Source organism: Trachypithecus francoisi, unplaced genomic scaffold (assembly GCF_009764315.1).
Source record: "Trachypithecus francoisi isolate TF-2019V2 unplaced genomic scaffold, Tfra_2.0 Lachesis_group8, whole genome shotgun sequence".
Classification (NCBI taxonomy): domain Eukaryota; kingdom Metazoa; phylum Chordata; class Mammalia; order Primates; family Cercopithecidae; genus Trachypithecus; species Trachypithecus francoisi.
Window position 1 is genome coordinate 15,487,640 of NW_022681473.1, and position 23,290 is coordinate 15,510,929.

The 23,290-nt window shown below is 46.3% G+C and overlaps 2 protein-coding genes across 4 annotated transcripts in view; one reads left to right on the forward strand and one right to left on the reverse strand.

Annotated features, from left to right (window-relative positions):
* The first annotated feature begins 66 nt into the window (after positions 1-66).
* Positions 67-8,742, forward strand: MED19 (mediator complex subunit 19). The gene is made up of 5 exons (XM_033204454.1): positions 67-419; positions 7,244-7,500; positions 7,658-7,754; positions 8,063-8,157; positions 8,355-8,742. The coding sequence occupies exons 1-5, from the start codon at positions 152-154 to the stop codon at positions 8,421-8,423; spliced, it is 786 nt and encodes a 261-aa protein (XP_033060345.1). The 5' UTR covers positions 67-151; the 3' UTR covers positions 8,424-8,742.
* Positions 8,743-11,219: 2,477 nt separating this feature from the next.
* The window catches only part of ZDHHC5 (zinc finger DHHC-type palmitoyltransferase 5), a 35,009-nt gene continuing 22,938 nt past the window's right edge, over positions 11,220-23,290 (reverse strand). For 2 of the 3 annotated variants that reach the window (XM_033204458.1, XM_033204459.1), the window contains exons 5-12: positions 22,451-22,623; positions 22,217-22,319; positions 20,150-20,241; positions 18,988-19,120; positions 16,222-16,345; positions 15,407-15,519; positions 12,981-13,840; positions 11,960-12,536 (exon numbers count right to left, since the gene is read on the reverse strand). In XM_033204458.1, coding sequence (XP_033060349.1) covers positions 12,371-12,536; positions 12,981-13,840; positions 15,407-15,519; positions 16,222-16,345; positions 18,988-19,120; positions 20,150-20,241; positions 22,217-22,319; positions 22,451-22,623 — 1,764 coding nt within the window. In that variant the 3' untranslated portion in view covers positions 11,960-12,370. Of the gene's footprint in view, positions 12,537-12,980; positions 13,841-15,406; positions 15,520-16,221; positions 16,346-18,987; positions 19,121-20,149; positions 20,242-22,216; positions 22,320-22,450; positions 22,624-23,290 lie in introns of all 3 variants that reach the window. The other variant, XM_033204457.1, reaches the window with a different exon arrangement.

Below are 23,290 nucleotides of genomic sequence, written 5' to 3' on the forward strand. Positions count from 1 at the left end.
CAGAAAACTCTAATAAGGTTAAATAGCACTTCCTGAACGTTCACAGAGGGCGACGGAAGTAGTTGCTGAAACAAGGTAGGCGGTGCCTGAGGTATCCAATGACAAGCGGTTCCTTGAGAAGGAGGGGGCTACTCCTTAAAAGCGTTGTCCAATGAAAATTACCAACGCCAGACACCGAGACAGCGCCGGGGCGGAGGGGACGATGGAGAATTTCACGGCACTGTTTGGGGCTCAGGCTGACCCACCACCGCCCCCAACCGCACTCGGCTTCGGACCAGGAAAGCCTCCACCACCGCCACCGCCTCCTCCGGGCGGGGGACCCGGCACGGCTCCGCCTCCCACCGCGGCCCCGGCCCCTCCCGGCGCAGACAAGTCAGGAGCTGGCTGTGGCCCTTTTTACCTCATGAGGGAACTGCCAGGTGAGTACTCGGCCTTGCCAAAGCCAGCCAATCAAATCTTAAAGAGGAGGTGTTGGGCGTGGCTCTCAGCCGGCTAACGGAGGCGCGAGGTAACCTAGGCAACGCATACCCGGACTGTGGAGCCCTAAGTCGAAAGGGCTGTTAGGATTCACAAGCAGAGAGATGACTTGAATTCAACCAGGATGAGTTGAATTCAACCAAAGGGATGAATGGCGGGGAGGGGGGTAGTGCATCTCCGTGACTGTCTTTTGCACCATGTCCAGGTTCTGTTCCTGACACTGGTTTATGTCGCCCTAAAAAATGATCTAGGGCTGGGCGCAGTGGCTCACGCCTGTAATCCCAACACTCTGGGAGGCGGAGGCGGGTTAATCACCTAAGGTCAGGAGTTCGAGACCAGCCTGGCCAACATGATGCAACTCTGTCTCTACTAAAAATACAAAAATTACTTGGGCGTGGTGGCGTATACCTTTAATTCCAGCTGTCGGAACCCGGGAGGCTGAGGTTGCAGTGAGCCGGGATTGCTCCACTGCACTCCAGCCTGGGCTATAGAACGAGACTCCGTCTCAAAACAAAAACAAACAAAAAACCAACAGTTTGAGTTGGGAACTTGAGGCGCCTGATTTAATATCTTTGGGGACCCAAAGTTTTAGTTACAAGTCTTCCACAGACTTGCTGTGGGTTTGGGGCAAGTGCCACTCTTCCTTCTAAGGTTTCCGCGTTTCCTGGTCTCATCAAAGAAGGGGTAAGAATCGAACCAAACTCTTTTCATTCAAAAAATTATTTTGTTGAGTACCTATGTACCAAGCACTTTTCTAAATGCTGGAGATACAGTTGTGAACAAGACTGACAAGATGCTTGCCTTTTTTGGAATGTACATTTCAGTGTAGGAGGCATTGTAAACAAGATAATGTCAGAGAGTGGTTAATGCTAGGAAGAGAAAACATGATAAAGAATTGAAGGTGGCCAGGCGCGTTGCTCACGCCTGTAATCCCAGCGCTTTGGGAGGCCGAGGCAGGAGGATCCCTTGAGCCCAGGAGTTTGAGACCAGCCTGGGCAACATGGCGAGACCCAGTCTCTACAAAACATAGAAGATTAGCCGGCCGTGGTAGTGCTTGCCTGTAGTCCCAGCTACTCAGGAGACTAAGGGAGGAGAATTGCTTGAACACAGGAGGTCGAGGCTGCAGTGAACCAAGATTGTGCCACTGCACTCCAGCCTAGGCAACAGATGAGACCCTGTCTCTTAAAAGAAAAAAAAAAATTGAGGGGCAGAACTACTTTAGTTAGAGTGGCCAGAGATGCTCTCTCCACATAGCTAACATTTGAACTAAAATGTAAGCATAGACAAAGGGCCAGCCAGCTATGGACAGGAGGGAGAGATAATTCTAGATACAGGAAATGAGGTCAGAAACCCTGATGTGAGAAAAAGCTTAGAATATCTGAGGGACAGAAAATCAGTTGGACTCCAGTGAAGTGAACAAAAGGAAAGAATGTTAGGAGAGAGATGAAGCTGGGAGAGTTAGGCAGAGGCTTTTATAAAGCAATAAAGGCATTTAGATTGTAAATACAAAAGGAAGCCATTTAAAACGATTTTTTATAGAGACAAGGTCTCATTGTGTCACCCAGGCTGGACTGCAGTGGTACAGTCATAGCTCACTGTAACCTCCAATTCCTAGGCTCATGCTGTCCTCCCACCTCAGCCTCCCAAGTAGCTAGGACTACAGGCATGCGCCACCACAGTTGGCTAACTTAAAAATTTTTTGTAGAGACTGGGTCTTACTGTGTTGCCCAAGCTGGTCTTTTTTTTTTTTTTTTTTTTTTTTGTGAGACGGAGTCTTGCTGTGTCACCCAGGCTGGAGTGCAGTGGCCGGATCTCAGCTCACTGCAAGCTCCGCCTCCCGGGTTCACGCCATTCTCCTGCCTCAGCCTCCCGAGTAGCTGGGACTACAGGCGCCCGCCACCTCGCCCGGCTAGTTTTTCGTATTTTTTTTTCAGTAGAGACGGGGTTTCACCGTATTAGCCAGGATGGTCTCGATCTGACCTCGTGATCCGCCTGTCTCGACCTCCCAAAGTGCTGGGATTACAGACTTGAGCCACCGCGCCCGGCCCCCAAGCTGGTCTTGAACTCCTGGCCAATGACAGTCCTCCTGCCTTGGCCACCCAAAGTGCTAGGATTATAGGCCTGAGCCACTGTGCCTAGCCAAGGAAAGCCATTTTAACATAGGAACTTGGTCAAATGTACTTATTTAGAGAAGTAAATGGATACAGGGTGTTAGACGTAGAGCTGAAAAGCTAAATATAGGGCCAGGCACTGTGGCTAACGCCAGTAATCCCAGCACTTTGGGAGGCTGAGGTGGGAGGACTACTTGAGCCCAAAAGTTTGAGACCAGCCTGGGCAATATAATGAGACCCCATCTCTACAAAAAATAAAAGTAAATTAGCTAGGGATAGCAGCGTACACCTGTAGTCTCAGCTACTTAGGAAGCTGAGGTGGTAGAATCACTTGAGCCCAGGAAGTTGAGGCTGCAGTTGAGTGGAGTACAGTGCCACTGTGCTCCAGCTTAGATGATAGAGGAAGAAGCTGTCTCAGTTAAAAATATATATTGTATATAGAAGTGAAGGAGATAAAGGAATTGATGCCTTTTTAAGTTTTCAGCTTGAATAATTGGGTGTATGGGTACGGAGACTTGGAAGATGAGGAAGGAACAAGTTTGAAGAGGTGGAAATCAAGAGTTGTTTTGGACATGTTTGGTCTCCAAGATGCTGCCTTTCTCTCTCTCTTTTTTTTTTTTTTTCCTGAGACAGAGTTTTGCTCTTGTTGCGCAGGCTGGAGTGCAGTGGCGCAATCTCGGCTCACTGAAACCTCTGCCTCCCAGGTTCAGGCGATTCTCCTGCCTCAGCCTCCCGAGTAGCTGGGATTACAGGCATGCGCCCCCACACCCAGCTAATTTTTTATTTTTAGTAGAGACGGGGTTTCTCCCTGTTGGTCAGGCTGATCTCAAACTCCCAACCTCAGGTGATCCACCCACCTTGGCCTTCCAAAGTGCCAGGATTACAGGTGTGAGCCACCACTGCCTGGCCTCCCAGATGCCTTTCATTGTCTCAAGTCTTATTTCTGCATCATGACTTGAGGGAAGTAGCGACAAATATTGGTATGGTACTTCAAAGTTCACAACACACTTATATGAAGTAGTATTTAATACTTAGAATAGCTCTTTGAGGTAGCATTATTATCTACATTTTATAATTGAAAAAACTGAAACATGGAGAAGTTGACATCCCTTTGATTAGTTAGTGATTGATGTCCACCAGCAGTTTCTTTTAATCTTTCTTTTGCCTTCCCTATTCTGATTGTAGCTATTTGTATCAGTCAGTTGACAGATTGAATATCTGTTCTGGGCAAATGCTGGGTGTATGAGGAGGGTGAAATGGAGAGAGAGATTAGTAATGCTGGTCATTGCTTTTCAAGGAGTTTAGTTAGGAATGTAAAATTTGTGGTTTAAGGATAGTGACTATATTTCCTGTCAACTCCATCTCATTTTGTGCTCATACCTCACAACAGCAATTAACAATATCTTAGCCATCAATATTAAGAACTATCTAATGGTTTTCAAAGTGTGTTGCTATCCAAAATGACAGTAAGAATAAAATGTCACTTGAGCTAGACCTTGAATAATTCATGTTGGTGAAGAAAAATTAGGAAGAATTTTCCTAAAATGAAATAATGTGAGCGGTGTATTTTTGAGGTGATAGGGAGATTCATTTGGACAGATCAGAAATTTTGCATAGAGGAGTAGTGGTTAATGAGGCCCCAAAGCTAAGTTGGAGTAAGATGTAATTAGCCTTGAGTGCCAGTCAAAAGGAATTTGAGCATTCTCCTGAGGGCAAAAAGAAACCATTAAGATTTGTGAACCGAGGAGTACTGCTTTCCAAAAATATCTGGAACATGTGGGTGCCATGGATTGAAATAGAGAAGCCATGAGTGATGTTGGCAAGGTTTGGAATTTCAAAACAGAAAAAAAAATTTTTTTTTTTAATCTTGTTGGGCAGGGTGGTTCATGCCTGTAATCCTAGCACTTTGGGAGGCTGAGGCAGGCAGATTGTTTGAGTCTAGGAGTTCAAGACCAGTCTGGGCAACATAGGGAGACCCCTGTCTCTACAAAAAGTATAAAAATTAGCCCAGCATGGCAGTGTATACATGTAGTTCCAGCTACTTGGGAGGCTGAGGCAGGAAAACAGTTTGAGCCCAGGATGCAGAGATTACAGTGAGCCAAGATCATGCCATTGCACTCCAGCCTGGGTGACAGAGCGATACCATCTCAAAAAATAAATAAATAAAAATTAAAAATAATGCTTGTAGAATAGTTGAAACTGGAATTTAAACTCTCAAGTTTAGAAAAAACCCAGACTGCCTTCTTACCTGGGTCTTAAGGATAACCATCTGGACAGAGGAGAGCTGGCGGAGCAGGGGAAATTCAGAAGATTGTAATGGCAAGAGGCAGTCCCCAGAGTTATGAGGAGAGATACTGTGACATTGGGTCTCCTGCCATTACCCTCGCTCAGTCTGCTGAGTTGTTTGGTAGTAAAGGGAAGGAAAAGGGTGAAATAAGGCCTAGCGGTATAGAGGGAAAGTGTCTTGTTTATTTAATAAGTATTTATTAAGCACCTAATGTGTGTACTGTACTAAGCACTAGCGATACATGAATGAACACGACATTGTCTGTGCCTCCAAGGAGCTTACAGTTCAGTACCTGTTTTCCCGAGTGAATGATTATAAACAAGCCATTTTTGTCATTTGTACCCTCTATGTCTATCATAATTACAAATGAAGTTGTAGTTAGCCATTTCTTCCTTATTAAGTTACTAATAATGTATATATTTTTTAAAAAGTCAGCCATGCAATATTTACATAGATAGTGCCTTGCATATATATAATACTTTTTTTTTTTTTTTTTTTGAGATGGAATCTGACTCTCCCACCCAGGCTAGAGTGCAGTGGTGCAAACTCAGCTCACTACAACTTCCGCCTCCCGGGTTCAAGCAGTTCTCCTGCCTCAGCCTCCCAAGTAGCTGTGACTACAGGCACATGCCACCACACCCAGCTAATTTTTGTATTTTTAGTAGAGATGGGGTCTCACCATGTTGGCTAAGCTACTCTGGAACTCCTGACCTCAAATGATCCGGCTGCCTCGGCCTCCCAAAGTGCTGGGATTACAGGCATGAACCACTGTGCCAGGCCTGATACTTTATGCTTTTTAGTATATTTTCATTTGCACCTTGGGATAAAATGATGTGTATGTAAGATAGCTATTATTCCATTCCGCAGATAAGAGGAAACTGAGGCATGGAAGACAGCCAGAATAATTCTAGTTGCCTGACTTGTTTTTTTTGTTTTTTGAGACAGGGTCTCACTCTCACACCCAGACTGGAGTGCAGTAGCCTGATCTCAGCTCACTGCAACCTCCGTCTCGCAGGGATTACAGGTGTGCGCCACTATTGCCCAGGCTGGTCTTGAACTCCTGACCGCCTTGGTTTCCCAAAGTGCTGGGATTACAGGCGTGAGCCACCTCACCTGGTCATTAGTTGACTGACTTCTAATAAAACATTTCTTCCTGGATGTGCATGGTGGCTCACACCTGTAATCCCAGCACTTTGGGAAGTCGAGGCGGGTGGATCACTTGAGGTCAGGAGTTCAAGACCAGCCTAGCCAACATGATGAAACTCCATCTCTACTAAAAAATAAAAAATACAAAAATTAGCCAGGCATGGTGGTGCGTGCATGTAATCCCAGCTACTTGGGAGGCTGAGGTGGGAGAATCATTTGAACCCGGGAGGTGGAGGTTGCAGTGAGCCAAGATCGTACCCCGCTGCACTCCAGCCTAGGCAACAGAGCAAAACTCCCGTCTCAAAAACAAAAAACATTTATTCCTTTTAGGCAAGGCATCATACTCAGTATCATGAGGAAGAATAAAGATGTTGGTAACAATTTAGGCAGTGGTAGCTAGAAAAATCTCCCGGTTCTTTTCTTATGTAAAGGTGATTAGTGTTTCTTGCTAGTACAAAAATATGTCCTTGACAAGACCCTTAAGTCACTGGGGCATATTTAGCCCCTTAGCATGGTTGTAGCTAAGCTGTGAGGTAGTATTTTCCTGGCTGTGTCAGAGAATATTATTTTTCACTAGTACATTTTATGAGAAGCACTCAGAACAGCATTTACCATGAAGCAAGCATCATGTAAATCAACTCTAGTTAATCTAAGAGAGTCGAGTGTCTCCTTCATTGGGCTAGAGCAGTTCCTGTCTCTGCCCTGTTGGATTTTTGCCTGTTTTTCCCCTTCCCATTGGAAGCTACCATTGTGTTGTATTATATTTTTCATGTTATTTACTTTTGCTGTGTTTTTCTTTTTTTTTTCTGAGACAAGAGTCTCACTGTCGCCCAGGCTGGAGTGCAGTGGCGCAATCTCAGCTCACTGCAACCTCCACCTCCCAGGTTCAAGTGATTCTCCTGCCTCAGCCTACTAAATAGCTGGGTACAGGTACATGCTACCACACCCAGCTAATTTTTTATATGTTTAGTAGAGACAAGGTTTCACCGTGTTAGCCAGGATGGTCTCAATCTCCGGACCTCATGATCCGCCCACCTCGGCCTCCCAAAGTTCTGAGATTACAGGCAAGAGCCACCGTGACTGGCCTGCTCTGTTTCTTTAAAAATAAATTTTAAATTTTAAAATCTGCACTTAAAAATTCCTTATTTAGGTTAATATATAGTCCTCCACTCCCTGGGTCTACTTGAAGACTGATCTTTTATTTTTATTCTGCATTGTCTAGGTAGCACAGAGCTGACGGGCAGCACGAATCTGATCACACACTACAACTTGGAACAAGCCTATAATAAATTCTGTGGGAAGAAGGTGAAGGAGAAGCTAAGTAACTTCCTGCCTGACCTGCCAGGGATGATTGATTTGCCTGGTTCCCATGATAATAGCAGCCTCCGCTCTCTCATTGAGAAGCCCCCTATTCTCAGTAGCTCTTTTAATCCTATCACAGGGACCATGCTGGCCGGCTTCCGCCTCCACACTGGCCCGGTGAGTCCTGTTGGAGGAAGAAGGCAAATGGGGAGGCCTAAACATGGAGATGGTTTTTCTGTCCAAGTCTGTTCCTTCATAATGGAGCAGAACGGATGATAGGAGCAGGAGAGATTTCCTCCCTCTACTCACCTGGACCTTCCTTTGGTTCCTTCAGTTGCCAGAGCAGTGTCGTCTGATGCATATTCAGCCTCCCAAGAAGAAGAATAAGCACAAGCATAAACAGAGCCGTACCCAGGATCCTGTCCCCCCAGGTAAGAAGCAGTTCTATTCAAACCAAAAAAAAAAAACCTGACCTGAATCTGGTTTGAACTTCCATAGGTAAACCCAGTTCAGTTCAGTATGGAGCTCTGGACTCCTAAATTCCCCTGAAGAAGAAACCAATGTACTGTGGTCTCTTGGGACTTGGGACAGGGACTGTAGCAGCACCTCTGTATCCCTTCTGGCCATTTGGACAAAAGCAGTTGCCCCTGACTTGGGATTTTCCTGTAGTTTTTCAGTGGTTCATAACAGCAGAGGATTTTGAGCTTTATAGGTGATAGGTACCTAATGTCTCCTACAGAAACACCATCTGATTCAGATCACAAGAAGAAGAAAAAGAAAAAAGAAGAGGATCCTGAACGGAAAAGGAAGAAGAAAGAGAAGAAGAAAAAGAAGGTAGAGTAGAGGCCTATTGCCACAACCCAGTGAGTTTCCCTAGATCTCACCCCTGTCCTAAATACCTAAAGAGTTCTTTGCCTCAGGTTGGACCCAAGATTGAAAACCCAAGGCAGGTTGCAGGTTTCTCCTGTACAGCCTGATCAAAGCCAAGGCTAGTTCCTAATTGTTCTTACCCCTCCTCCTTTCTGTCCCAGAACCGGCATAGTCCAGACCACCCAGGTATGGGCAGCTCCCAAGCCAGCAGCAGCAGCAGCCTACGCTAACAGGACCACTGGACTCTTTGCCAGGATGGCTTTTCCTGCTGTACTGAACCTGCTGACAAAAGCTGCCTTCCAGGCTCCTGGACACTGCCTGGGAGCATCCTGCAGCTGGGACAGAGACCAGCTCCTGTTGGGCTCAGTTGAGACTAAGTACATTAGGAGAGAGAGGGACATGCTTTTGTAGGCTTATCCCAGTTGGTTTTCTCATGGACCTCTCCCAGGAAGCTTACAATTTTCTTCTCTCTCTCTTGTGCAAGTTGTCTGATTTAGGACTTGTTCTGTTTTTTCTTAAAAAAAAAAAAAAATTACATTTATCAAACTGGCTGAAGTGTGACTGCTGTTAAGAGGTATGTGCCTTTCTGTGAGTCAGGATTTAAGACAAGGCATTGCTAAGACTTGAGGGGATTTGGGTTTTGTCGTTACATTATGCAGGGAACCAACCAACATGAAAAATGACCCAAGCTTACTAATACTCCACAGCAGACACAGAACACTCTGCCCGTTATGTTGAGAACCAGGCGCCTGGGTGATCTCAGGCTCCATCTGAAGAGCTGATCCAGGTAGGGCTCAATGGTATATTCTAGGTTAATTATGTGTTGAAACAGAATAGCCAACTGAAAACACATGGAGTCACCCATGTATTTCAACAAGATTGGTTCTTAGGTCAGAAGCCTGTGATCTTTTGAAATGAACTTCTGGCAAGCAAAGGTAAATGCTTCTCTTCTCTTTACAATAACTTTTGACCTGCTTCACTCCTTAGTTAAAACAATAAAGTTACTTAGCTGATGTGAAAACATTTCTAAAACAGCAACAAAATGTAACCTAACCTATCAAAATGTTAGAAAAAAAGAAAAACCTTTAGTTTTTCCAGCTGGTTAGGTAACTGAAAACATTCATGAGAAAACTTGAATTAATGTAACCTGACTTTAAATTTAACACACAGTTAAAATCTGTTGCTGTGAAAGCCAAGGTTGTTCCTGAATCAGTGGGTGGAAAACCACTCATTCAACTGGTGTAAACCCAGATTTCAGAATAAGAGTTTGCTGGGGTTTTTTTGTTTGTTTGTTTGTTTTTTGACAGAGTCTCACTCTGTTACGCAGGAATGCAGTGGCGTGATCTCGGCTCACTGCAACCTCTACCTCCTGGGTTCAAGTGATTCTTGTACCTCAGCCTCCCAAGTGGCTGGGACTACAAGTGCGTGCCATCATGCCTGGCTAATTTTTGTTTATATATATATATATATATTTTTTTTTTTTTTTTTTTAATTAATTTTGGAGACAGAGTCTTGCTCTGTCACCCACGCTGGAGTGCAGTAGTGCAATCTCAGCTCACTGCAACCTGTGCCTCCTGGGTTCAAGTGATTCTCTCACCTCAGCCTCCCAAATAACCAGGATTATAGGTACCCATGACCAATACCCAGCTCATTTTTGCATTTTTAGTACAGATGGGGTTTCACCATGTTGTCCAGGCTGGTCTTGAACTCCTGACCTCAAGTGATCTACCCACCTCAGCCTCCCAAAGTGCTGGGATTACAGGCGTGAGCCACCACACCCAAATAAGAGTTTATATTCTTACATTTTGAGTAATCAAAGGGTTCTGGCCAACTGCTTGAGATTTAGTGTCTAAGGATACCTACTGAAAATTAAGAGCACAGCTTTTGTCCAATAGAAGACAAGTCTATCTAATTGAACTGACACCAGTATCTAGTTAACCTGCTTTCAACAGGCTTTCATATCTATCTCACCTTTGGCTGTTTCCAAAATTAGCTTTACTTTCCAGAGACTAAATCCTGTATTAAAAAAACAACTGTAGGCTGGGCGCGGTGGCTCACACCTGTAATCCCAGCACTTTGGGAGGCCGAGGCGGGTGGATCACGAGATCAGGAGAGCGAGACCATCCTGGCTAACACGGTGAAACCCCGTCTCTACCAAAAATGCAAAAAATTAGGCAGGCATAGCGGCGGGCGCCTGTAGTCCCAGCTGCTTGGTAGGCTGAGGCAGAATGGCGTGAACCGGGAGGTGGAGCTTGCAGTGAGCCAAGATCACGCCACTGTACTCCAGCCTGGGCGATGAGCGAGACTCCGTCTCAAAAAAAAAAAAAAAAACAGCTGTAGCTGGGCATGGTGGCTCATGCCTGTAATCCCAACGCTTTGGGAGGCCAAGGCAGGATGATTGCTCAAGGCCAGAAGTTCGAGACCAGCCTGGGCAAAATTGGTCGAGAGCCCATCTCTACTGAAAAAAAAAATAGCTAAGCATGGTGGCATGCCGCTGTAAGTCCTAGCTTCTCAGAAGGTTGAGGTGGGAAGAACCTTGAGGCCAGGAGTTTGAGGGTATAGTGATCTGATTGTGCCACTGCCCTCCAGCATAGGCAACCAGAATGAGGCCCTGTCTCTTAAAAGAAACAACTTTTAAGAGTTCTCTAAGCTTTCAAATAACAGCTTTCGTGGTTTCAAGAGACTTTTTTTCCAGGTATTTTTTAATTACATTACCCAAATAAAAACAGGACCTGTTGTTTTTAGAAATTGAGTCTCTATGTTGCCAAGGTTGGCCTGGAACTCCTGGGTTCATGTGATCCTCCTGCCTCAGCCTCCCTCAGTGCTGGGATTACAGGCGTGAGCCACCGCACTCGGTCTCTATTTTTTTAGTAGTAGTTGTTTTAAGTGGCTAATTTCATTATAGTCTTGCCTAAAGAAGGGCTGGGACCAGAGAAGCTTATGAGGTTGTCACTGTGGTAACTTCCCACCAGAAATTGTTCACCTTGTCTCAACCAGACAAAATAACACAAGTCAGGGGGCGCTGGTTAGATCAGGATTTCTTTTTATTCCTCGCTGGTTTAAAATGGCTAATCAGAATAAAAAATAAAAGGGCCTCTTTGTGGAGGCTGGGATCTCCCCTATTTAGAGGTTAGAACCCAGGTATCCCCTCTACCCAGCACCATAGTGAGGTGGGCTGAGGGGTAACCCCCAAGGGACAATTGGAGGGGCCTAGGCCTACCACTCCTTCTCTCTATCCCCTGTTTTTGGCATGTGATGAAAAATATTGCTTTTTGGATTCTTCTCTCCTGGCCTTGGATTTTAAAATCAAGTTAACTGTGTAAGCTAGGGGAGGCTCCAAGGGGCTAGTAGACGGAGCCCACTCGAATCCCTCTCCCACAAGGAGGGGATTATCCAATATTGTTTGAGCTAGGCCAAGTTATTTTCCTGATCTCCCCCCACCACCAGTGTCTTGAAGTTTTGACCCCTTTCCTAGGGAAACTAAATGCCAATGAACCTAGAAAACTAATTCTCCTCTCCAAGTCCCTCCCTCTTGTGACCAAAATCCCAGACTCGCCTCTCCCCAGGCTTCTTCCTAATCACACTTAGCACCAACAGAGGATGCTATTTCCTTAGTAACTGGAACAAATGAGAGGGAACCACAGGGAAAAGACTGACGTCTCCCCTCTTTTCCTGCTGGTCTGAGGAATGGGAAGAGTAAGATCCCCCTCTATATATGTATCCCTCCTCATTTTCCCATCCCAGGATAGATATATAATTTCTTTGATATTTATAATATATATATATATATATTATATGTACACACACACCTGGTAATGCAGAAGAGGAAAAAAATAGAATCCGTAACAATAATAAAAAAAATTATTTCTGGTTTAAAAATGATCTGGTTCCCTCCAGGGCGAAGCAATTGCACAAATGTCCACTGAGTCTGGTCCAGGGATCAAGGAAGGGAAGGTCTTAAAAGATAAGAGGAGGGGGTTGCTACCCCAGTCTCAGGGCCCCAACTCTCCGACTCCCCAAGCCCACTGCATTTTAGAAAACACTCCTCATCCTCTTGGAATTGGTGGTTTAAAAAATGCCCATGCAGGGGAGGGGAGCCCCTTGAGGGAAGGAAGGTGGCCACCTGGGGCCCTTTGGTGTAGGCGCAGAGGCGTTGGGGAGGGGAGGCGCCGAAGGCTCACACCGAAATTTCATAGGTGGTACCACCAACCCCTGACACCTTCTTGACTCCTCCCCTCGTGGGGCTACTGAGAGATGGCTGGCCTGGGCCAGGGGAGGCTGAGCCTAAGCTCTTGGGCTGCCCGTTGGATTTGCTGTAGGCGGTCTTCAGCTGTACTTCATCTCTGGAAAGAAGAGACGAGACAGGTGTTAGGAAATGGGACACAAACATCGCAAAGGGAGACAGTTTCAAAGGTTCAGAGAAAAAAATGATGTTCTTTTCTATATCCATACTTTCTTACCCAAACGTTCCCCTTTATTGCCCTGCTTAAAATAAGCCTGATTCTCAATCTCTCCTATTTACTACTACTCTCTAGTAACAGCTATAATATGTACTTACTCCCAGGCAAATACTTTTAGGAAGATAGGATTGTGGAAAAAGTATTAATCTTCAGTCTCTTAACAGCAATTGCCCATGAAGGCAGGTGGAGTCAAAGTGAAAATAAAGAGCTACCAGGATACCCATGGGTCCACCTACATTAGGATGTACAACAGAAGCCCTAATGGCTTTTGCAGAGCAGTATGCCAATTTGAAATTGGCTAAGGGTCAGGATAGTACTAATACTTACTTGGGTGTCAGTAATGGCTGCAAGGCCACTTCTTCTGTCTCAGAAACACCAGGTTGGGCTTTTTGGCTGCTGTAAGACATCGATCGGCCCAGGTATGAGGCTGTTGGGCCTGGTTCAGGGGACCCTACTCCCCGGCCCCTTAGCCCATCTGGCTTGCCAAAACGGGGGGCAGCTGGGCGTCCCAGTGGAGTCTTGCCCAAAGGTGATCTCTTTGAATCATCTGAGGAGGAACTAGTACGAGGGGCATGGCCTGAGCCTGGTGTTGACTGAATGCCTGAGTCCCCCAAGCCTGGTTCTTCCTCACGGCCTGGGAGTGGGGGTGACTGGCGCAGCAACTTCTCTCGTTCCTGGAGGGAGGCCACAATGTGGCGCGACAGATTGTCGTAACGGACTGGTGAGGGCTCTCGGTGTGTTGGGCCAGTTGGCACCAAACGTGGGTGTCTCTCAGCTTCCCGTTGCTGGGCCAGCCTGGCTGACAGGAAGGGAGAGGTATAGCCTAAAGGTGGGTCTGGCTCAGGCCCTGCCTGCACTGACTCAAAATCAGGGCTGTCTGAAGGTGTGAGCAAGCTGTCATAAGATAGGCTTCCATTGCGTGTCTGGTTGGCCAGGCTCTTATAGGAGGTGGAGGTGGTGCCCTCTGAACGAATGGATTGCAACTGGCCCAGCTCAAAGCCTGTGCCCTGGGCTGACTTGAGGCTGGAGGAGCGTGAGCCACTGGATAGTGGATCGAAGTGAAAACTTTTGCCAAAGGTAGGAGAACGGAAGCTCTCTGGTTCCAAGCTGGGCTCTGAGCGGTAGCTGGGATGACGGCTGCTCTCTGCAATTGAGGTTGGCTCCTTCAAGCTGTCCCCACGACTCAACTAAGGAAGAAAGTAAAGCAGGCTCTTAGTGCTCCTCTTGTGACAGAAGCTAGATCCCAGAGCCCAAGGAGTTGGTCAAAAAGAGTATTATGTGCTATATGCTTAGAACTCTTACATGCATTATGTGGGCTAATCCCTCAAGAAAAACTGAATTCAAACAAATATCATCTCATTTTCAGATACAGAAACCAAGGCGTACAAAGGTTAAGTATCTCGCCCGTGGGCAGAACTGGGTTATAAACTCAGATCAAGCACTAATCTATTATGCTATATTGCCCAGTCTGATGAAGGACACAGTATCAAGGAGATTCAGTTCCACGAATGCCAACAATTAGTGAAATGTCCTTTGTTTTCTTCTCTTCCCTTCCCCTAATCTTTTTTTCCCAGAACAGTTGGCATGTATTTTGTGTGTATGTGTGTGTGTTTTTGAGGCACAGTCTCACCCTGTCGCCCAGTCTGGAGTGTGATGGCACAATCTTGGCTCACTTCAACCTCAGCCTCCCAGGTTCAAACGATTCTCCTGCCTCAGCTTCCAGAGTAGCTGGGATTACAGGCGCCTGCCACCACACCCAGCTAATTTTTGTATTTTTAGTAGAGATAGGGTTTCACCATGTTGGCCAGGCTGGTCTCAAACTCCTGACCTCAGGTGGTCTGCCCACCTCGGCCTCCCAAGGTGCTGGGATTACAGGCTTGAGCCACCATGCTCAACCTTTTTTAAATTTTTTTTTTTTGAGGTGGAGTCTCACTCTGTCACCAGACTGGAATCCAGCGGTGGGATCTCGGCTCACTGCAGCCTCCCGAGTAGCTGGGACTACAGGTGCATACCACCACGTCCAGCTAACTTTTTATTTTTGTTTGAGACAGAGTCTCACTCTGTCGCCCAGACTGGAGTGCAGTGGCGCAATCTTGGCTCACTGCAACCTCTACCTCCCAGATTCAAGCGATTCTCCTGCCTCAGCCTCCTGAGTAGCTGGGATTACAGGTGCTCCACCACCACCACGCCCAGCTAATTTCTGTATTTATTTTTTTTTTTGAGACAAGGTCTCAGGCTGGAGTGCAGTGGCGCAATCTCAGCTAACTGCAAGCTCTGCCTCCCGGGTTCACGCCATTCTCCTGGCTCAGCCTCCCGAGTAGCTGGGACTACAGGCACCAGCCACCACGCCCGACTAATTTTTTTGTATTTTTAGTAGAGACAGGGTTTCACTGTGTTAGCCAGGATCGTCTTGATCTCCTGACCTCGTGATTCGCCTGCCTTGGCCTCCCAAAGTGCTGGGATTACAGGCGTGAGCCACTGCATCCCGCAATTTTTGTATTTTTAGTAGAGATGGGGTTTCACCATATTGGCCAGGCTGGTCTCGAACTCCTGACCTTGTGGTCTACCATGCCTGGCCTAATTTTTGTATTTTCAGTAGAGACGGAGTTTCACCACATTGGCCAGGATGGTCTCAATCTCTTGACCTTGTGATCCGCCCACCTTGGCCTCCCAAAGTGCTGGGATTATAGGTATGAGCCACTGTGTCCAGTCAGTTGGCATGTTATTACCCCACCTCTTAGAGTACTCAGTACCTTGGCGCTGGAGGAATGCGGCATGGCAGCTGATGTACTGCTGCTACTGTAACCCGGCCGATACTTGTACATGGTAGGTGTCGGGGGGCTGTCCTTGCCCAGTAAGCTGCTATCTGCAAGAAAAAAGGCCAAGGGGGCACTACTTTACAAGCGGTGTTTTGGTTTAAGAGACAGGGTCATTCTGCTGTCCACGCTGGAGTGCAGTGGCACGATTATAGCTCACTGGAGCCTTGAACTCCTGGGCTCCCACCTCAGCCTCCTGAGTAGCTGGATTGCAGACATATGCCACTATGCCCAGCTAATTTTTTTTTTATTTTTTGTAGAGACAGTCTTGCTATGTTGTCCAGGGTGGTCTTGAACTCCTGGGCTCAAGCAATCCTCCTGCATTGGCCTCCCAAAGTGCTGGGATCACAGGTGTGAGCCACTGTGTCTAGCCTATGAGTGGTTCACTTTATCTGCCTAGGGTTCCTTAAGTACAGGGAGAGGACAAGGTAGGGATATACCCTTCGCTGAAATCAAGACTAAAGACTTAAACCAGCCCAGAACTCAGGGTGGATAAATGCACCAAAAAGGTCCTATGATGTTCTCTGGTCTGCCTAGAGGCTGACCATTTTCCCGGCAAAAGTCCCATTCACTGCCAATAGCTAAATGGCATCTCTTCTCTTCCAGTTGCAAAGTGGCACAAGTACCACCTGTTGGGTATTTAAAGTCACAACACAAGTAATATCTCCCAGCCCTTGCATGTCCTCTAAAGCTCATAACCTTCTCAATCCTGCCCCTAGTTCTAGTATCTTACAAATCAAGGCAGCCCTTACCCTCATTAGTAGCCAGGCCGAGGTGTGTTCGCAGCCCCGTATAACGGCTCAGGTCTGGCTTAGGAGGAGGTGGAGGTTCAGCATCTGCAGACTGGCTCTCTGTTATCTCCAGGCTTCCCTTAGACTGGATTGATGAGGTGAGGGAAAAGTCAGATTCGGAAATTGAGCATTACGGCAACTCAAAGTATTAAATTGGTATAAGAGAGAGGTATTTGGGAGTCAATTCTCATGCATTTCTTTTTTTTTTTTTTCTTTTGAGACAAGGTCTCACTCTTGCCCAGGCTGGAGTACAGTGGCACACACGATCATGGCTCACTGCAGCCTGCAACTCTTAGGCTCAAGTGCTCCCTTGAGCCTTGAGCCTTGAGCCTTCAACCTCAGCCTCCCAAGTAGCTGGGATTACAGGTACATGTCACCTCACCCAGTTAATTTATTTTACTTTATTTTGTAGAGACGGGGGTCTCGCCATGTTGCCCAAGCTGGTCTTGAACCCCTAACCTCAAGCAATACCACCCCACTTTGGCCACCCAAAGTGTTGAGATTATAGACATGAGCCACTGCCTATCATATATTTCTAAACCAGACTGGAAGACAAGGCACAAGAATCAGTTTGGGTATAGTATTAGATGAAGAAAATTTTTTTGTTTTTTTGTTTTTTTTTTTGAGACGGAGTCTCGCTCTGTCGCCCGGGCTGGAGTGCAGTGGCCGGATCTCAGCTCACTGCAAGCTCCGCCTCCCGGGTTCACGCCATTCTCCTGCCTCAGCCTCCGGAGTAGCTGGGACTCCAGGCGCCCGCCACCTCGCCCGGCTAGTTTTTTGTATTTTTAGTAGAGACGGGGTTTCACCGTGTTAGCCAGGATGGTCTCGATCTCCTGACCTCGTGATCCGCCCGTCTCGGCCTCCCAAAGTGCTGGGATTACAGGCTTGAGCCACCGCGCCCAGCCTTGTTTTTTTTTTTTAAATGGAGTCTTGCTCAGTCACCCAGGCTGGAGTGCAGTGGCGTGATCTTGGCTCACTGCAACCTCTGGCTTGCAGGTTCAAGCAGTTCTCATGCCTCAGCCTCCCAAGCAGATAGGATTACAGGCATGTGCCACCACGCCTGGCTAATTTTTTTTTTTTTTTTTGAGATGGAGTTTTGCTCTTGTTGCCCATGCTGGAGTGCAACAGGCATGATCTCGGCTCACTGCAACCTCCACCTCCCGGCTTCAAGCAATTCTCCTGCCTCAGCCTCCCAAGTATCTGGGATTACAGGCAAGGGCCACCACACCCGACTAATTTTATATTTTTAATAGAGATGGGGTTTCTCCATGTTGGTCAGGCTGGTCTTGAGCTCCTGACCTCAGGTGATCCACCCACCTCAGCCTCCCAAAGTGCTGGGATTACAGACGTGAGCCACTGTGCTCAGCCAGAAAAGTTTTCTATTTTTTATTTTAGTCTGTTTTAGAGATGGAGTCTCGCTATGTTGTCCAGGCTGAGCTGAACTCAAGCGATCTTCCCACCTCAGCCTCGCAAAGTGCTGGGATTATAGGCATGAGTTACTGTACCCGGCAGAAGAAAGGTTTAAAAAAGGTTTTAGGCCGGGTGCGGTGGCTCAAGCCTGTAATCCCAGCACTTTGGGAGGCCGAGACGGGCGGATCACGAGGTCAGGAGATAGAGACCATCCTGGCTAACACGGTGAAACCCCGTCTCTACTAAAAATACAAAAAACTAGCCGGGCGAGGTGGCGGTGCCTGTAGTCCCAGCTACTCGGGAGGCTGAGGCAGGAGAATGGTGTGAACCCGGGAGGCGGAGCTTGCAGTGAGCTGAGATCTGGCCACTGCACTCCAGCCTGGGTGACAGAGCGAGACTCCGTCTCAAAAAAAAAAGGTTTTAACTCTGTCACTTATTTGCCCATTTAAACCAACCACTACTTGTTTAGCTCCTACCATCTAGCTGTAAGCTGCTAAGTCCTATGAAGACATGGAAATTAATGAATTCATTTTTTATTGTTAATGAACTTAAAGTCTAATATAGGGCCAGGTGCAGTGGCTCACGCCTGTAATTCCAGCACTTTGGGAGGCTGAGGGAGGTGGATCAATTCAGGTCAGGAGTTCGAGACCAGCCTGGCCAACATAGGAAAACCCTGCCTCTACCAAAAATACAAAAATTAGCAGGGCGTGGTGGCATGCGCCTGTAGTACCAGCTACTTGGGTGGCTGAGGCATGAGAATCGCTTGAACCTGGGAGGAAGAGGCTGCAGTGAGCTGAGATCATACCACAGGAGTCCAGCCTGAGTAACAGACCAAGACTTCCTCTCAAAAAAAGAAAAAATCCAATGTAGAAAACAAGATTTATATTGAAGTAATTTTAACACAAATCAGTAAGTGATAAACACTGTAAGAAATATGGGCCAGGCACAGTGGCTCATGACTGTAATCCCAGTACTTTGGGAGGCCAAGGTGGGCGGATCACCTGAGGTCAGGGGGTTGAGACCAGCCTGGCCAACATGGCAAAACCCCATCTCTACTAAAAATACAAAAATTAGCCAGGTAAGGTGGCAGGCACCTGTAATCCCAGCTACTCTGGAGGCTGAGGCAGGAGAATTGCTTGAACACAGGAGGCAGAGTTTGCAGTGAGCCGAGATCGCACCACTGTACTCCAGCCTGGGCAACAGAGCAAGACTCTGTCTCAAAAGGAAAAACAAAAAAGCAAATTAAAGCAAGCTTCCATCCCTTTGCCTTGAGTTAGATTTCCACGTTATCTAGCTTGACTTCCCTAAATTCCTCACCTTTGTTCTCCTCAGCTCTCCCTGGATGCCATTATCCATGATCTTCACAGTTATCTGCCCATCTGAAACTTCTGGTCGAAGGAAGGGAGGTCTGATTACAATTGTCTTCTCTTTCTTTGGTCTCCCCAAATACCTAAGTGTCAAGAGAGAGAGCTTTCATTCATTTATTTTCAAGTATCTACAGTTTGCATAAAGCATTTTTATTAGGTTGGTGCAAAAGTAATTGCAGTTTTGGTCATCACTTACTTAGCAATAAACAGATTTCTTTGATTCTGTGAAGGACTGAAGCAAGACTAGGCCTTTCTGAGCAGATACCTAGCTCAAGGAAAGCACTTTGGAGTGTATCTTATTCACTCTCAATTTTCAAAGGAGATTTACCTTAATACCTGAAGAATATCAATGGAATTCACAGTGTCCACTAAAGCAGGGGTCCCCAACCCCTGGGCCGCAGACCAGTACCGGTTCGTGGCCTGTTAGGAACTGGGCCACACAGCAGGAGGTGAGCAGTGGGCCAGCGAGCATTACCACCTAAGCTCCACCTCCTGTCAGATCAGTGAAGGCATGAGATTCTCCTAGGAGCGCAAACCCTAGAACCCTGTTGTAAACTACACATGCAAGGGATCTAGGTTGTATGTGTGTGATCTCAGCTCACTGCAACCTCTCCCTCCCAGGTTCAGGCTATTCTCCTGCCTCAGCCTCCCAAGTAGCTGGGATTACAGGTGCCTGCCACCTTGCCCGGCTAATTTTTGTATTTTTAGTAGAGATGGGGTTTCACTATATTGGCCAGGCTGCACTCAAACTTCTGACCTCAAGTGATTCTCTCACCTTGGCCTCCCAAAGTGCTGGGATTACAGGTGTAAGCCGCCACACCCAGCCATGAGAATCTAATGCCTCATGATCTGAGGTGGAACAGTTTCATCCTGAAACCACCCCGCCCTAGCCCCCATCTCTGGAAAAACCGTCTCCCATGAAACTGGTCCCTGCTGCCAAAAAGGTTAGGGACCACTGCACTAAAGGATGGTCATGTAGGTACTTACCATTCTAAGATAGAGAACCCTTCCTAAAGGCTGTCTCCCACAAGATCCCTCCTTTACCAGAACAAGCCCAAAGAAGATAAAAGTTCTGACCAATGGTAAACACTAGACCAAAGGGATAGGTATACCTGGGTGCTGGAGAACTGCAGAGAACACGGCTGACATTGTTACAGCAGCCATTGGTGAAGGGGTTCACACCTCCCCGGAATTTACCCGTAACCTAGAGGGAGGAAAAAAATACCAGGTTAGAAGATGAGACCTTGACTTCCAAAGGCCAAAATACAAATCTATTACAAATTATTGTGCACTCACTATCTGAGGGATACGCAAATGAGTAAAACACAAGAAATTTATATATGTTATGGTTAAGAGCAGGGAATCTACAGTCAGAGTCCTTAGTTCAAATCCTACGTCTACCTCATGGTTGCTGACCCAAAACCTCAGTTTCCTCATATAAAATGGGATAGCTTTCTAAATATTGAAAACTAAGATAAAGAATAAGCAATTAAGGGCTGGCATGGTGGCTCACACCTGTAATCCCAGCACTTTGGGAGGCTGAGGCAAGTGGATCACCTGAGGTCAGGAATTCGAGACCAACCTGGCCACCATGGCAAAGCCCGTCTCTACTATAAAAAGATATAAAAATTAGCCGGGCGTGCTGTCAGGCACCTGCAATCCCAGCTACTTGGGTAGCGGAGGCAGGAGAATTGCTTGAAGCCAGGAGGCAGAGGTTGCAGTGAGCCGAGATCCTGCCACTGCGCCCCAGCCACTGGGCTCCCGCCTGGGTGACAGAGCGATACTCCGTCTCAAAAAAGAAAAAAAAAGCAATTAAGGTTAGCTACTATTACATGCACAAAAATCATTGCTTTCCTGTAAGCAGCACTATAAGTTTCTTGAGGGCTAGCCCAACTCTTTTGTTGTTTCTCTAAACTGAGAGCCTAAATTCTCCAGTATCCAGTGGGCATACAGTAAATGTCTGTTAACTACGAAATGGCTCTTTTTTTTTTTTTTTTTTGCAGGAAGATCTTAAATACATGCATATGATGAGCATATATATATATATATACATATATGTCTTGCCACACTTTAAACTATTAATATAATTTTTGACAAACTAAAGAATACTATTATTTGGATACCAAGTTCTATGGTGAGTATTGTTTAAAAAACTATCATCTTATTCTTTATGCTATATTGTCTAATTTCAGTTTGGTTTGGATCTCTCAATTGATATTTCAGGTGATGATGCCAAACCATCCAAGAGTTTCTTTGGAGATAGACATTATTTTGTTACAAAAGATATTTTAGCACTTTCGGAGGCCGAGGTGGGTGGATCATCTGAGGTCAGGAATTCGAGACCAGCCTGGCCAACATGGTGAAACCCTGTCTCTACTAAAAATACAAAAATTAGCTGGGCGTGGTGATGCACACCTGTAATCTCAGCTACTGGGGAGCCTGAGGCAGAAGAATCACTTGAACCCAGGAGGCGGAGATTGCAGTGAGCCAAGATCACGCCACTGGACACCAGCCTGGGCGACAGAGTGAGACTCTGTCTCAAAAAAAAAGATATTTTAGGGCAAAATTCAGCCTTTATCTCTATTGTCTTAGCATCTCTTTGAGAATTTATTTTCTTTTTTTTTATTATTATACTTTAAGTTCTAGGGTACATGTGCACAACATGCAGGTTTGTTACATATGTATACCTGTGCCATGTTGGTGTGCTGTACCCATTAACTCGTCATTTACATTAGGTATATCTCCTAATGCTATCCCTCCCCCACCCCACAACAGGCCCCAGTGTGTGATGTTCCCCACCATGTGTCCAAGTGTTTTCATTGTTCAATTCCCACCTATAAGTGAGAACATGCGGTGTTTGGTTTTCTGTCCTTGAAACAGTTTGCCCAGAATGATGGTTTCCAGCTTCATCCATGTCCCTACAAAGGACATGAACTCATCCTTTTTTATGGCTTCATAGTATTCCATGGTGTATATGTGAGAAATGGCCTCTATTCTTACATGGCCTCTATGCTTACATGAGGAATTAGGACTACCTCACTCCCTACCATTAATCTCTACATAATCATGAAAAGTATTCACTAAGCATCTCTTTGTGGAAGCACTACACTGCACACTAATCAGAGGGCTAAAGACACATGCCCTGCTCTTCAGGGGTCTCTCGTCACTTCTCTCCATACCTGTTCATTGGTTGTGCGTCCCCTGGCCACCAGCACCACGTGAAATCCCGTGAGGCCAGCTACAGGGATGAAGAATAAGCCAGCCACACACATTACTGCCATTCTGATGCCAAACAATCAAGGAGAACAGAGCAACATGATCTCACTTTCCCCAGCCCCTACTGCAGCCATTTTCCCTTTAGCCCTCATTCCTCCCCCTTCCAATCCCACAACCTAAAAGGCCTTGAAGGATACGTGACAGCCGTGCGGACCCCTGAGAGTTCCTCTATGTGGTAGAGGACATAAAGGAGGCCAAAGCCAAACACACCCATAATATGGGCTGTCAGGGAAAGGAGGAAGAGGAAGAAATAACGGTAGTTCCGGCGACCAATACAGTTGTTCACCCAGGGGCAGTGATGATCAAATTCCTAGGGACAAAAAGAGACAGATGAGAGGCATCCCTGGACCATAGCATTAAATTACTTCTGTCAAGAAAAGAAACAAATGGCAGCTAAGTTTTGGTTTTAGTAATTTATGATCATGGTCACCAATTAGTTCAAAATTAAATCCAGTTTATTTTGCTCTATAAATCTGCAAGGAAGACCTTCCAGAGGTTGGTCAAAGGCCAAGGCCAAACCAGGCGTCGTGGTGCACACTTGTAGTCCCAGCTACTTGGGAGGCTGGGGCTTGAGCCCAGGAGTTCAAGGCTGTAGTGAACTATGATGACTGCCTGTGAATAGCCACTATACTGGGCAACATAGAAGACCCCACCTCTAAAAAAAAAAAAAAAAAAAATGAAAAGGCCAAGGCCAGTTCTCAAAGTTTATCCTATGTGACCAAAGAACTCTAAAAGTGATGAATATCAGCGGCTTTGCAAAAACATCAAGATTCATGAGAAAAGAGGATTGGATGGAGAATTTGGCAGGTAACTGCTTACAGCCAAATGAAAATGGAATGGAAAAAGGACAAGGGATACAGAAGGACAGGCAGGAAAAGAACTACAACAAATCGAAACACAATGGCATGATTTTCTGGAAGAGAAAACTCAAAGCCAGGATAAATAACCAAAGATGAGCCAACAGCTAGAAGGCTAGA

What these genes read in the sequence shown, in the direction of transcription:
- MED19 (XM_033204454.1), top strand. Translation starts at nt 152, where the DNA reads ATGAAAATTACCAACGCCAGACACCGAGACAGCGCCGGGGCGGAGGGG. An exon ending in CCAGGATCCTGTCCCCCCAG is followed by an intron (nt 7,755 to 8,062) that starts GTAAGAAGCAGT and finishes TGTCTCCTACAG; the next exon opens with AAACACCATCTGATTCAGAT. An exon ending in AAGAGAAGAAGAAAAAGAAG is followed by an intron (nt 8,158 to 8,354) that starts GTAGAGTAGAGG and finishes TTTCTGTCCCAG; the next exon opens with AACCGGCATAGTCCAGACCA.